General features: G+C 31.1%; 1 protein-coding gene across 1 annotated transcript; it reads right to left on the reverse strand.

Annotated features, from left to right (window-relative positions):
• Nucleotides 1–8,644: 8,644 nt before the first annotated feature.
• On the reverse strand, nucleotides 8,645–9,231 carry LOC119765380. Its single transcript, XM_038249118.1, has 2 exons — nucleotides 8,935–9,231; nucleotides 8,645–8,878 (listed from the first exon to the last, which is right to left on the reverse strand). Exons 1-2 carry the CDS (start codon nucleotides 9,217–9,219, stop codon nucleotides 8,675–8,677), a joined length of 489 nt encoding a protein of 162 aa, XP_038105046.1. The 5' UTR covers nucleotides 9,220–9,231; the 3' UTR covers nucleotides 8,645–8,674.
• Nucleotides 9,232–13,265: the final 4,034 nt, after the last annotated feature.

A 13,265-nucleotide genomic window follows, 5' to 3' on the forward strand; every position in this document is an offset into this window, starting at 1 on the left:
AGAATTGAAAATATCTCTTGATTACAAATGCTCTAGCTGTTTATGAGCAATCGATTTGGAATATTGACGTAAATTTATTTAAAAAAAAGATAGAATAAATCTGAGTAGTAATATGAAAAGCTAAAATTTCACCCAAAGTTTGACAAAAAAATGGTGGCGTGTGAAACCTAGGTTGAACAGACCATAGAACAATGTTAATACGCTCTATGTCTTTAAAAATTGCCAAAATATTTTTAAAATTTTAGCAAATTTAGAGCAATTTGTATCGATACTACATCAAAAGCACACAAAAGAGTGCAACTTCCAATCACACCTTCCCATTGTTGTTATTCAACAGTACCCAAATACCCCACTGCAAACTTCTGCAGTAACAGTTTCAAACGAACAAAACCAGCAAAAACACTACACATAACCTGAAAGACAAACGCGTCCTCCCGCTTCCCCTCTGAGGTGGCAGCCACCAACCGGCAGCAACTGCCAAGTGGTGGCACGTGAAAACTGTTTACGCTTGGCTCTGCCGTTTGTTTTGTTATTGTCCACCCCAAAACGGGGTGTTGTTCTTCTTGGGCAAACTTTACCAGACCCAGGCCAACGAACAGCCACTTCCGTCCGCAGAGCCCGGCGTGACGGCGCGCGGTTGACGTTTTTTACCCCCGGTGCACACACTAAGCGGTCACCGGCCACACCCCTCCTTTGGACACGGAAAGTGTGGACATAGGAAAGTTGAATAAAAAATGTTGGAACGAGATTTCAACCCATGATCGCGCTAGCCAGCTGAGCTATATCGGCATAATCCAAGTTTGATGCATATCATAATTTAAGATTGGAATCATTTTTCTGATTTTTTTTATTTTTATCAAAAATATCACATTTTTAAATTCATTTTAACCGTTCAAAGAATTTCCCCCGATTCGCTCCATCGGAAAAAGAGAAAACTTCAACCGAAGCTCGCGCCGGGTGTCGGCGTTGGGTGTAAAAACAATGAAATTTTCCAACAATAATTGGTCGGCGAGCCTGGGTGTGGTGGCCCAGGTGGAACGCAGCACAGTGACTTGGGGAACCATGCCGCCGATTGGTCGGATGGAAGTCCACAAACAGGCACGGAAGGTGGGCATTTTTCCGCACAATTAACACCGCAGAAGTTAAACAGAAAGTTTTGTGCTAGAGAAGGGGGAGAGACTTTGAATTGAGTTCAGGTGATTTACTGATCGTGGAGTGTATTACTTCGAAAAACTTGAACTTCACGTAGAATTAGCTCAATAAAAAAACAAACAAAACTGCCACTAATATTCAATTAACATCTTCGAGGGGCTGCCAACCGTGATCATCCATCACTTCAAATTCCCTTTTAAGGAAGAGTGCTAATCTAGCAAACAAAAAAAAAATAAACCCTCAAAGAAAAACCGGCGTGGTGGTTAACAGCGGAACGAATTAACTAAGCACTAATTAGACGTTACCTTAAAAAAAGGAGAGCAGACACAAAAAAATCTTCCCGAAAACGCCTCACGGTGTTAAAAAAAGCTTCTAATTATGATTGCACCCAGGAGAAGTGAAGCGAAATTAAAGAGGGCCGGTGGCGAAAAACAAACGCAACCCCCGGACGGGAACAGAACACGGATCCTAATCCAATTTTAGGGATCATAATTTTACCTGAAAGGCCGTGGCGGCGGCTTCCTTTTTTTTATTTGTACTGTTAACTTGGTGCAGAAGATAATGGAAAGATGCTCTCGTGGGAAGGAGGAAGGAATACTGTGAAATTACGAGGGTTATTTTTTGTTTGATAAATTGTGGAAATTCACTTATATTTCTCAAAACATATTTTCAACAGAATTAAACATTCTAAGCCCACGGTCCTAACCGAGTCTTGGCACCTTAAAGGGCTTAATAAAAAAATATTTCGTAAAAAAAAACCTTCATTTTGGTCACTTTGATCATTTATGTAATTTATGTAATTTATGTAATTTATGTAATTTATGTAATTTATGTAATTTATGTAATTTATGTAATTTATGTAATTTATGTAATTTATGTAATTTATGTGATTAATGTAATTTATGTAATTTATGTAATTTATGTGATTAATGTAAATTATTTTAATTTCATTTTTCTAATTTTGCTAATTTTGCTTATTTGTGCTATTTTCACAAATTTTGCAAATTTTGCAAATTTTGCAAATTTTGCAAATTTTGCTTATTTTGCTAATTTTGCTAATTTTGCTAATTTTGCTAATTTTGCTAATTTTGCTAAATTTGCTCATTTTACTAATTTGGCTAATTTTGCTTGTTTTGCTAATTTTGCTAATTTTGTTTATTTTGCTATTTTTGCTAATTTTGCTTATTTTGCTTTTTTGCTATTTTTTTTTGCTAATTATCCTAATTATGCTAATTTTGCTAATTTTGCTAATTTTGCTAATTTTGCTAATTTTGCTAATTTTGCTAATTTTGCTAATTTTGCTAATTTTGCTAGTTTTGCTAGTTTTGCTAATTTTGCTAATTTTGCTAATTTTGCTAATTTTGCTAATTTTGCTAATTTTGCTTATTTTGCTTATTTTGATAGTTTTGCTAATTCTGCTAATTTTGCTAATTTTGCTATTTTTTGCTAATTTTGCTAATTTTGCTAATTTTGCTAATTCTGCTAATTTTGCTAATTATGCTAATTTTGCTAATTTTGCAAATTTTGCAAATTTTGCTATTTTTGCTAATTTTGCTAATTTTTCTAATTTTGCAAATTTTGCAAATTTTGCTAATTTTGCAAATTTTGCTAATTTTGCTAATTTTGCTAATTTTACTTATTTTGCTAATTTTGCTAATTTGGCTAATTTTGCTAAATTTGCTAATTTTGCTAATTTTGCTAATTTTGCTAATTTTGCTAATTTTGCTAATTTTGCTAATTTTGCTAATTTTGCTAATTTTGCTAATTTTGCTAATTTTGCTAATTTTGCTAATTTTGCTAATTTTGCTAATTTTGCTAATTTTGCTAATTTTGCTAATTTTGCTAATTTTGCTAATTTTGCTAATTTTGCTAATTTTGCTAATTTTGCTTATTTTGCTAACTTTGCTAATTTTGCTAATTTTGCTAATTTTACTAATTTTGCTAATTTGCTAATTTTGATCATTTTGCTAATTTTGCTAATTTTGCTAATTTTGCAAATTTTGCAAATTTTGCTTATTTTGGTTATTTTGCTAATTTTGCAAATTTTGCTAATTTCGCTAATTTTGCTTATTTTGCAAATTTTGATCATTTTGATCATTTTGATCATTTTGATCATTTTGATCATTTTAATCATTTTGATCATTTTGATAATTTTGATCATTTTGATCATTTTGATCATTTTGATCATTTTGATCATTTTGATCATTTTGATCATTTTGATCATTTTGATCATTTTGATCATTTTGATCATTTTGATCATTTTGATCGTTTTGATCATTTTGATCATTTTGATCATTTTGATCATTTTGATCATTTTGATCATTTTGATCATTTTGATCATTTTGATCATTTTGATCATTTTGATCATTTTGATCATTTTTTTTCATTTGGTTTATTTTGTTAATTTTGGTTATTTTGGTAATTTTGGCAATTCTGGTAACTTTGGTAATGTGGGTAATTTTGGGTATTTTTGGGAATTTTTGGGTAATTTTGGCAATTTTACTATTTTTTGGTTATTTTAGTAATTTTGATTATTTTGGTAATTTTAATAAATTCGATCATTCTGACCATTCCCCCAATTATTATCCCCGGGACTATTTGGGCGTAGCCTTGAAGCACAGTGTGGAAATTTTTGATCTTAGTTATATTTAATTGTACTGGGCAGCACATAATTGGCATTTATTTTATTATTAGAATTAAAGTTAAAATCTGATGCGCTCTTTAAAAAATAAGAAAATAACACGCGAACCAAATAAGGATGGTCATAGCTCACTGACTTTTAACATTTCGCAAATGCTCACTTCAAATTGTACAAAACAATGAGGTAAACATGAGTAAACAAACGCAACCAGGAAGGAGAATAACATTGCAAAAAAAAAACGAATAAAAGAAAACAATAACGAAAGACTTCCCCCCTTTCCACCACTACCTCTCTCAATGCACTTCCCAACGCCTAATATTGCACACCATTCCCATTGAATGTGTAAAAATGCGCGCACGTTTTTCGACTTTTCCTCGTTTTGCACACCTACAATTTCCGGTTGTCGGTTATTTTCTGCCCTCCCCTTCCTCCCCCTAGCTCACCTCCCCACATTCCCCACTCAAAAACACAAATCAAACGCTTCGTTGCATCCGTTTTGCTGGCTGCCTAGCAGGCTTTTCCGTGGTTCACTGATCATTTGTCACTTTGGGCTGGAAAAATGGCAAACAATGGTGTGGGAAAAATTTTGCCTTCTGTTTTGAAGATAGTTTCCTTTTTTTCTGGTTGGTGGGGGGAGGTTTTTCCTCAAAAAGTCACTCAAGACGTTCGCGCCCAAAATTTGTGCCAGCCAAGATTCAGCCGAAAGTGTCAGGTTGTTTCGAAATGCCGGGCAGCCGGAAATTGAAATTTTAACCAAACAGCGTCTTTTGATTGAGTTTTGGGGTGGGGGCTTCCACGAGCAAGAAAGGATGCGCCAATGCCGGTTTTTTTTCTTTTGTTTATAAAAAGAAGGATTCATTTTCTTGACCTGATTGAGGCCAACCAATAAGACTGCGGCGAACACGCAAAGTGGCAACCACTTGGAAAAATGAATTTATTTATAAGAAACTTGATTGCGGAATCGAGCAAGATGGTGCATTTTAAAGTTTTAATTAGAATCGTGTTGGCTTCTGGGAACGAATTGAGGCTATTCGTGGCCGGAAGTTGAGCTGACTTTTGATTATATTGAGGTTGAATTGAGTAACCTTTTTTCGGTTGCAGGCAATTATTGGAATTTTTTCTCACCCTCAAAAAATTTAATCCAGAACTAACTAATAATAAAATTGACGCATTCGCTCATAAACCTCATCTTATGAACCTCCTCAACCCAACAACTTGCCAAAACCCAAGCCGGCACCCACCAGAATCAACCCCAAATCGGGACCACCGACAACAACCCCCGTTTTTCGGCAAACCAACCCAGAACCAAACTCCCTTGGTTTTTCCAAGCACCCAGCCCAAAGCCGAAACACAGAGTGGTAGCACATTTTCCGGCCGTAAAATGTTGGGCACAGTTGTGGGCTTAAAGATGTTGTCGAGAGAGGGTCGAGAACTTGGTCTGGAGGACGAAAAAAAAAACTCGAATTACACAACCCTCTTGTTTTTTTCCAGCACACCCCTTTATTTTTGCACAGAAAACTGTGTGCACCAAATGAAAACATAAATTTTCACTCACCGATCGAGAATCGGAAAGCGGCCTAATGTTCAGCTTTTTCTTTTTGCTTTGTTTTGCGTTGAGAATCAAATCGGGCTTCTTCCGATTACGAATTTTGCGATTACCTTTCTAGTTTTGTGAGAAGGTATTGCATTTAATTGCAATATACCATGCCAATACACACAAATTTTTGCATGCTATTGCAACACAAAAAATCCAGAATTACAAAAAAAACAAACCTGAAAAACAACAAAATAACAAAACAGCAAAACAACAATCAACAAATCAACAAATCAACAAATCAACAAATCAACAAATCAACAAATCAACAAATCAACAAATCAACAAATCAACAAATCAACAAATCAACAAATCAACAAATCAACAAATCAACAAATCAACAAATCAACAAATCAACAAATCAACAAATCAACAATTCACAAATCAACAAATCAACAAATCAACAAATCAACAAATCAACAAATCAACAAATAAAAAAATCAACAAATCAACAAATCAACAAATCAACAAATCAACAAATCAACAAATCAACAAATCAACAAATCAACAAATCAACAAATCAACAAATCAACAAATCAACAAATCAACAAATCAACAAATCAACAAATCAACAAATCAACAAATCAACAAATCAACAAATCAACAAATCAACAAATCAACAAATCAACAAATCAACAAATCAACAAATCAACAAATCAACAAATCAACAAATCAACAAATCAACAAATCAACAAATCAACAAATCAAAAAATCAACAAATCAACAAATCAACAAATCAACAAATCAACAAATCAACAAATCAACAAATCAACAAATCAACAAATCAACAAATCAACAAATCAACAAATCAACAAATCAACAATTCACAAATCAACAAATCAACAAATCAACAAAACAACAAAACATTTTTGTCATTTTTGTCTTTTTTTGACATTTTTGTCATTTTTGTCATTTTTGTCATTTTTGTCATTTTTGTCATTTTTGTCATTTTTGTCATTTTTGTCATTTTTGTCATTTTTGTCATTTTTGTCATTTTTGTCATTTTTGTCATTTTTGTCATTTTTGTCATTTTTGTCATTTTTGTCATTTTTGTCATTTTTCATTTTTGTCATTTTTGTCATTTTTGTCATTTTTGTCATTTTTGTCATTTTTGTCATTTTTGTCATTTTTGTCATTTTTGTCATTTTTGTCATTTTTGTCATTTTTGTCATTTTTGTCATTTTTGTCATTTTTGTCATTTTTGTCATTTTTGTCATTTTTGTCATTTTTGTCATTTTTGTCATTTTTGTCATTTTTGTCATTTTTGTCATTTTTGTCATTTTTGCCATTTTTGTCATTTTTGCCATTTTTGTAATTTTTGTCAATTTTGTCATTTTTGTCATTTTTGTCATTTTTGTCATTTTTGTCATTTTTGTCATTTTTGTCATTTTTGTCATTTTTGTCATTTTGTCATTTTTGTCATTTTTGTCATTTTTGTCATTTTTGTCATTTTTGTCATTTTTGTCATTTTTGTCATTTTTGTCATTTTTGTCATTTTTGTCATTTTTGTCATTTTTGTCATTTTTGTCATTTTTGTCATTTTTGTCATTTTTGTCATTTTTGTCATTTTTGTCATTTTTGTTTTTGTCATTTTTGTCATTTTTGTCATTTTTGTCATTTTTGTCATTTTTGTCATTTTTGTCATTTTTGTCATTTTTGTCATTTTTGTCATTTTTGTCATTTTTGTCATATTTGACAATTTTGACAATTTTGACAATTTTGACAATTTTGACAATTTTGACAATTTTGACAATTTTGACAATTTTGACAATTTTGACAATTTTGACAATTTTGACAATTTTGACAATTTTGACAATTTTGACAATTTTGACAATTTTGACAATTTTGATAATTTTGACAATTTTGACAATTTTGACAATTTTGACAATTTTGACAATTTTGACAATTTTGACAATTTTGACAATTTTGACAATTTTGACAATTTTGACAATTTTGACAATTTTGACAATTTGACAATTTTGACAATTTTGACAATTTTGACAATTTTGACAATTTTGACAATTTTGACATTTTTGACAATTTTGACAATTTTGACAATTTTGACAATTTTGACAATTTGACAATTTTGACAATTTTGACAATTTTGTCAATTTTGACAATTTGACAATTTTGACAATTTTGACAATTTTGACAATTTTGACAATTTTGACAATTTTGACAATTTTGACAATTTTGACAATTTTGACAATTTTGTCAATTTTGACAATTTTGACAATTTTGACAATTTTGACAATTTTGACAATTTTGACAATTTTGACAATTTTGACAATTTTGACAATTTTGACAATTTTGACAATTTTGACAATTTTGACAATTTTGACAATTTTGACAATTTTGACAATTTTGACAATTTTGACAATTTTGACAATTTTGACAATTTTGACAATTTTGACAATTTTGACAATTTTGACAATTTTGACAATTTTGACAATTTTGACAATTTTGACAATTTTGACAATTTTTACAATTTTGACAATTTTGACAATTTTGACAATTTTGACAATTTTGACAATTTTGACAATTTTGACAATTTTGACAATTTTGACAATTTTGACAATTTTGACAATTTTGACCATTTTGACAATTTTGACAATTTTGACAATTTTGACAATTTTGACAATTTTGACAATTTTGACAATTTTGACAATTTTGACAATTTTGACAATTTTGACAATTTTGACAATTTTGACAATTTTGACAATTTTGACAATTTTGACAATTTTGACAATTTGGACAATTTTGACAATTTTGACAATTTTGACAATTTTGACAATTTTGACAATTTTGACAATTTTGACAATTTTGACAATTTTGACAATTTTGACCATTTTGACAATTTTGACAATTTTGACAATTTTGACAATTTTTACAATTTTTACAATTTTGACAATTTTGACAATTTTGACAATTTTGACAATTTTGACAATTTTGACAATTTTGACAATTCTGACAATTTTGACAATTTTGACAATTTTGACAATTTTGACAATTTTGCCATTCTTGGTCTTATTTAATATCTGTTAATTTTACCGAAATTTTATTGTTTATTAGCTTAATTTCCATTCATAAAATTTAAGAAAATTTGATGAGAAAATCTGATGAGAATCCGACAGAAAACTTCAAATTTTGCTCGATTTGTTTAGCAGCTGATTCGACGAATCTTGCAACCACCAATAAAATTAGATTTTTTTTCTGGGACATGAATAAAATATATTTCATCAATTAATAAAACGTTTACAACACGAATTTGGAAACTTTGCTTCAAATCACGGATTCTGATGTTTGCTCACAATTGCCAAATAGCAAAACGCTCCACATCGTGGAACTGGTTGCGACACCAGGAACGCCCCACCATCCGGCGATCGCTTGAACAGCTCGGCCCTCCGTGACGCTCCTCCAGCCGATTCCGTGTACGCCTCGTACACCGGTTTGGACGCCGCTTCCCCCGTCATTTCCGACCCGAAATTTGGCTGAAAATCGTTCAAAATCAGTTGCTGATTTAAAATGAACATTTGCCGAACCTCACCATCAAATGCGCCGAGTTCAGGACGTACCCCGGCGGGGGTTGCTGATCGAACGGGGGCAGCAGGGCGCCCTGCTCGCAGTTCCGGGCCAGGTAGAACAGAAAGTCGTTCCGCAGCTGCACCTCCTCCAGCGTTTGGTTGGCGCCGGCCAGCTTGTGCACCCACGCCTCGACGACCCGCCGCTCGGACAGCTTCAGCCGCGTCATCAAGGTGCGGATTTCGTGCACCATAAAGTTGAAGTCGTAGTTCAGCTCCTGCAGCAGCTCGTCCATCGTTCCGGTCGCCATTTTGAAAGCGGGATGACGTTTGACGCGAGTGCAGAAAAAAAAGTTGGACTACTTTGATTGGTATGGGATTTGTTAGATTGGGAATTGATCAGAATCAGAAATTACGAAGACAAATATGGGGCCATCCATAAACCACGTGAAATTTTTATTATTTTCAATTTAGAAAAACCTAAGCTTAGAAATTGTTCACACTGCTAAGTGATCAAATTCACCTCTTTTGTCTCCCGTTTTATTTTGGCTAATTCGATATCAGATGGAACATATTGCAGCGATAGGTGGTGCTTCCCACCGCCACCGAAAACACCCCGGATCCCGGAGTCCTGCCCGAGACTTCTGAGTTCTTTCTAATCCGGCTCGAAAATAGGATATGCTATTAAAGTTACACACTCGCCACTTCTTCTTTTATTCTGTTTCGTTACGCTGCTACTGATTCGAAACATGATAGGGTGACAGTTTTGGGTTTGATTTGGCACTGTGAAAATATTTATTAAATTTAATTAAAAATTTTCACCAAAATAAAGTTTTTTTCTGCATTGATGTTTTTTACATAATATTGTCCGTAAAAATTAAATTACAAAAAAAAGATGAAATTATCACCTTGATGATGAAATTTTACATAATTTCTGATGTAAAATTACACAATTACATACGCAAAAGTGTAATTTAACCTCAAAAAGCATGTAAAATTACATTAGCAGGGTAAAATTTTCATCTTATTTATGTAAAATTACATAAATTTTATGAAATCCACGAAAAAAAACAGCTGCTGAAATTTGGAAATTTTCAACTGTGCAAAGATAATCCCAAAAGAAGAGTAACAATTTTAAATCCGATGATTTGGCCATGAAATCCTGGGCACCGACCTGGCAACGGAAAAGGGGTGAATTTCGGAGGGGTCGGTTGTCATCGATGATGGGGTGGTCCGATTTTTTCCCTCCAAGTGAAGGCAGGGAAGTGCAAAATGTGTTTACTGCAACATAAAACGGCGCTCATTAGTTTATTGAACGAGGTTCAAACAAGGTTGCGAAGCCGTTTTGTGTCAATTAGAGGGTGGTTTCGAAGGAAATTCGATACGGTTTCGGGGTGCAAGGTAACGGCTTTTTTTGGGAAGGTAGTTGAGGGATAGGTTTATTTTGATTTTTGTAATCATTTCATTGAACAATTTAATTGAATTTAATGGATTAATTTTATCTTGAGAATTTAGTTTTAAAAAGCAATTCAATCAATGAAAATTCCAAGAATGCTCAAATCTAAAAATTCGTACACTTTCCATTGTTACATCGAGCTACATAAATTCTACTCCTACTCCCAAAGCGCATCTCCTTCCGGGGAAAACCCATTTTCCAAATCCACAAAGCAGCGGTGGCATTGAATTCGACTTTTGCGCGAACCATTTCCCGCCAAATCGATTCCGCGAAAATTGACTCCTCCCAGAGATTTTTCCCCCCGGATGGGCAAAGTCACAAAAGAGATCAAAAGTTGAGAGCTTAGACTCGGCGTGATCCGCAATAAAGATAGCAAGCCCGATAAAATGCCACGAATAAGACCTTAGAAAAATACCACGAATCCCACCACCGTTTACTGGGTTTCTCGATTTTTTTTATTCTGTTTCCGTCGACTAAGTCACTGTATTCTTTTCTTTTTTTATTGAGATCCTTCGTTATCTCTGGGAAATTTATTTACGTGCTTTTCCGAACTTTCGTTTTTCCCACCCAAAAGACTCTGTGGCAAGTTCGGAACCCACTCTTTGAAAATTGCTCACAAACAAACAGAGGCAGCAAAATTGTCAAAATTGTCAAAATTGTCAAAATTGTCAAAATTGTCAAAATTGTCAAAATTGTCAAAATTGTCAAAATTGTCAAAATTGTCAAAATTGTCAAAATTGTCAAAATTGTCAAAATTGTCAAAATTGTCAAAATTGTCAAAATTGTCAAAATTGTCAAAATTGTCAAAATTGTCAAAATTGTCAAAATTGTCAAAATTGTCAAAATTGTCAAAATTGTCAAAATTGTCAAAATTGTCAAAATTGTCAAAATTGTCAAAATTGTCAAAATTGTCAAAATTGTCAAAATTGTCAAAATTGTCAAAATTGTCAAAATTGTCAAAATTGTCAAAATTGTCAAAATTGTCAAAATTGTCAAAATTGTCAAAATTGTCAAAATTGTCAAAATTGTCAAAATTGTCAAAATTGTCAAAATTGTCAAAATTGTCAAAATTGTCAAAATTGTCAAAATTGTCAAAATTGTCAAAATTGTCAAAATTGTCAAAATTGTCAAAATTGTCAAAATTGTCAAAATTGTCAAAATTGTCAAAATTGTCAAAATTGTCAAAATTGTCAAAATTGTCAAAATTGTCAAAATTGTCAAAATTGTCAAAATTGTCAAAATTGTCAAAATTGTCAAAATTGTCAAAATTGTCAAAATTGTCAAAATTGTCAAAATTGTCAAAATTGTCTATTCTGTCATTTTTGTCATTTTTGTCAAAATTGACAAAATTGTCTTTTCTGTCATTTCTGTCATTTTTGTCATTTTTGTCATTTTTGTCTATTCTGTCATTTTTGTCATTTTTGTCATTTTTGTCATTTTTGTCATTTTTGTCATTTTTGTCATTTTTGTCATTTTTGTCATTTTTGTCATTTTTGTCATTTTTGTCATTTTTGTCATTTTTGTCATTTTTGTCATTTTTGTCATTTTTGTAATTTTTGTAATTTTTGTCATTTTTGTCATTTTTGTCATTTTTGTAATTTGTGTCATTTTTGTCATTTTTGTCATTTTTGTCATTTTTGTCATTTTCGTCATTTTTGTCATTTTTGTCATTTTTGTCTTTTTTGTCATTTTTGTAATTTTTGTAATTTTTGTAATTTTTGTAATTTTTGTAATTTTTGTAATTTTTGTAATTTTTGTAATTTTTGTCATTTTTGTCATTTTTGTCTATTCTGTCATTTTTGTCATTTTTGTCATTTTTGTCATTTTTGTCATTTTTGTCATTTTTGTCATTTTTGTCATTTTTGTCATTTTTGTCATTTTTGTCATTTTTGTCATTTTTGTCATTTTTGTCATTTTTGTCATTTTTGTCATTTTTGTCATTTTTGTCATTTTGTCATTTTTGTCATTTTTGTCATTTTTGTCATTTTTGTCATTTTTGTCATTTTTGTCATTTTTGTCATTTTTGTCATTTTTGTCATTTTTGTCATTTTTGTCATTTGTGTCATTTTTGTCATTTTTGTCATTTTTGTCATTTTTGTCATTTTCGTCATTTTTGTCATTTTTGTCATTTTTGTCTTTTTTGTCATTTTTGTAATTTTTGTAATTTTTGTAATTTTTGTAATTTTTGTAATTTTTGTAATTTTTGTAATTTTTGTCATTTTTTTTGTAATTTTTGTCATTTTTGTAATTTTTGTAATTTTTGTCATTTTTGTCATTTTTGTCATTTTTGTCATTTTTGTCATTTTTGTCATTTTTGTCATTTTTGTCATTTTTGTCATTTTTGTCATTTTTGTCATTTTTGTCATTTTTGTCATTTTTGTCATTTTGTCATTTTTGTCATTTTTGTCATTTTTGTCATGTTTGTCATTTTTGTCATTTTGTCATTTTTGTCATTTTTGTCATTTTGTCATTTTTGTCATTTTTGTCATTTTTGTCATTTTGTCATTTTTGTCATTTTTGTCATTTTTGTCATTTTTGTCATTTTTGTCATTTTTGTCATTTTTGTCATTTTTGTCATTTTTGTCATTTTTGTCATTTTTGTCATTTTTGTCATTTTTGTCATTTTTGTCATTTTTGTCATTTTTGTAATTTTTGTATTTTTGTCATTTTTGTCATTTTTGTCATTTTTGTCATTTTTGTCATTTTTGTCATTTTTGTCATTTTTGTCATTTTTGTCATTTTTGTCATTTTTGTCATTTTTGTCATTTTTGTCATTTTTGTCATTTTTGTCATTTTTGTCATTTTTGTCATTTTTGTCATTTTTGTCATTTTTGTCATGTTTGTCATTTTTGTCATTTTTGTCATTTTTGTCATTTTTGTCATTTTTGTCATTTTTGTCAT

This window comes from Culex quinquefasciatus, chromosome 1 (assembly GCF_015732765.1).
Source record: "Culex quinquefasciatus strain JHB chromosome 1, VPISU_Cqui_1.0_pri_paternal, whole genome shotgun sequence".
Taxonomy (NCBI): Eukaryota; Metazoa; Arthropoda; class Insecta; order Diptera; family Culicidae; genus Culex; species Culex quinquefasciatus.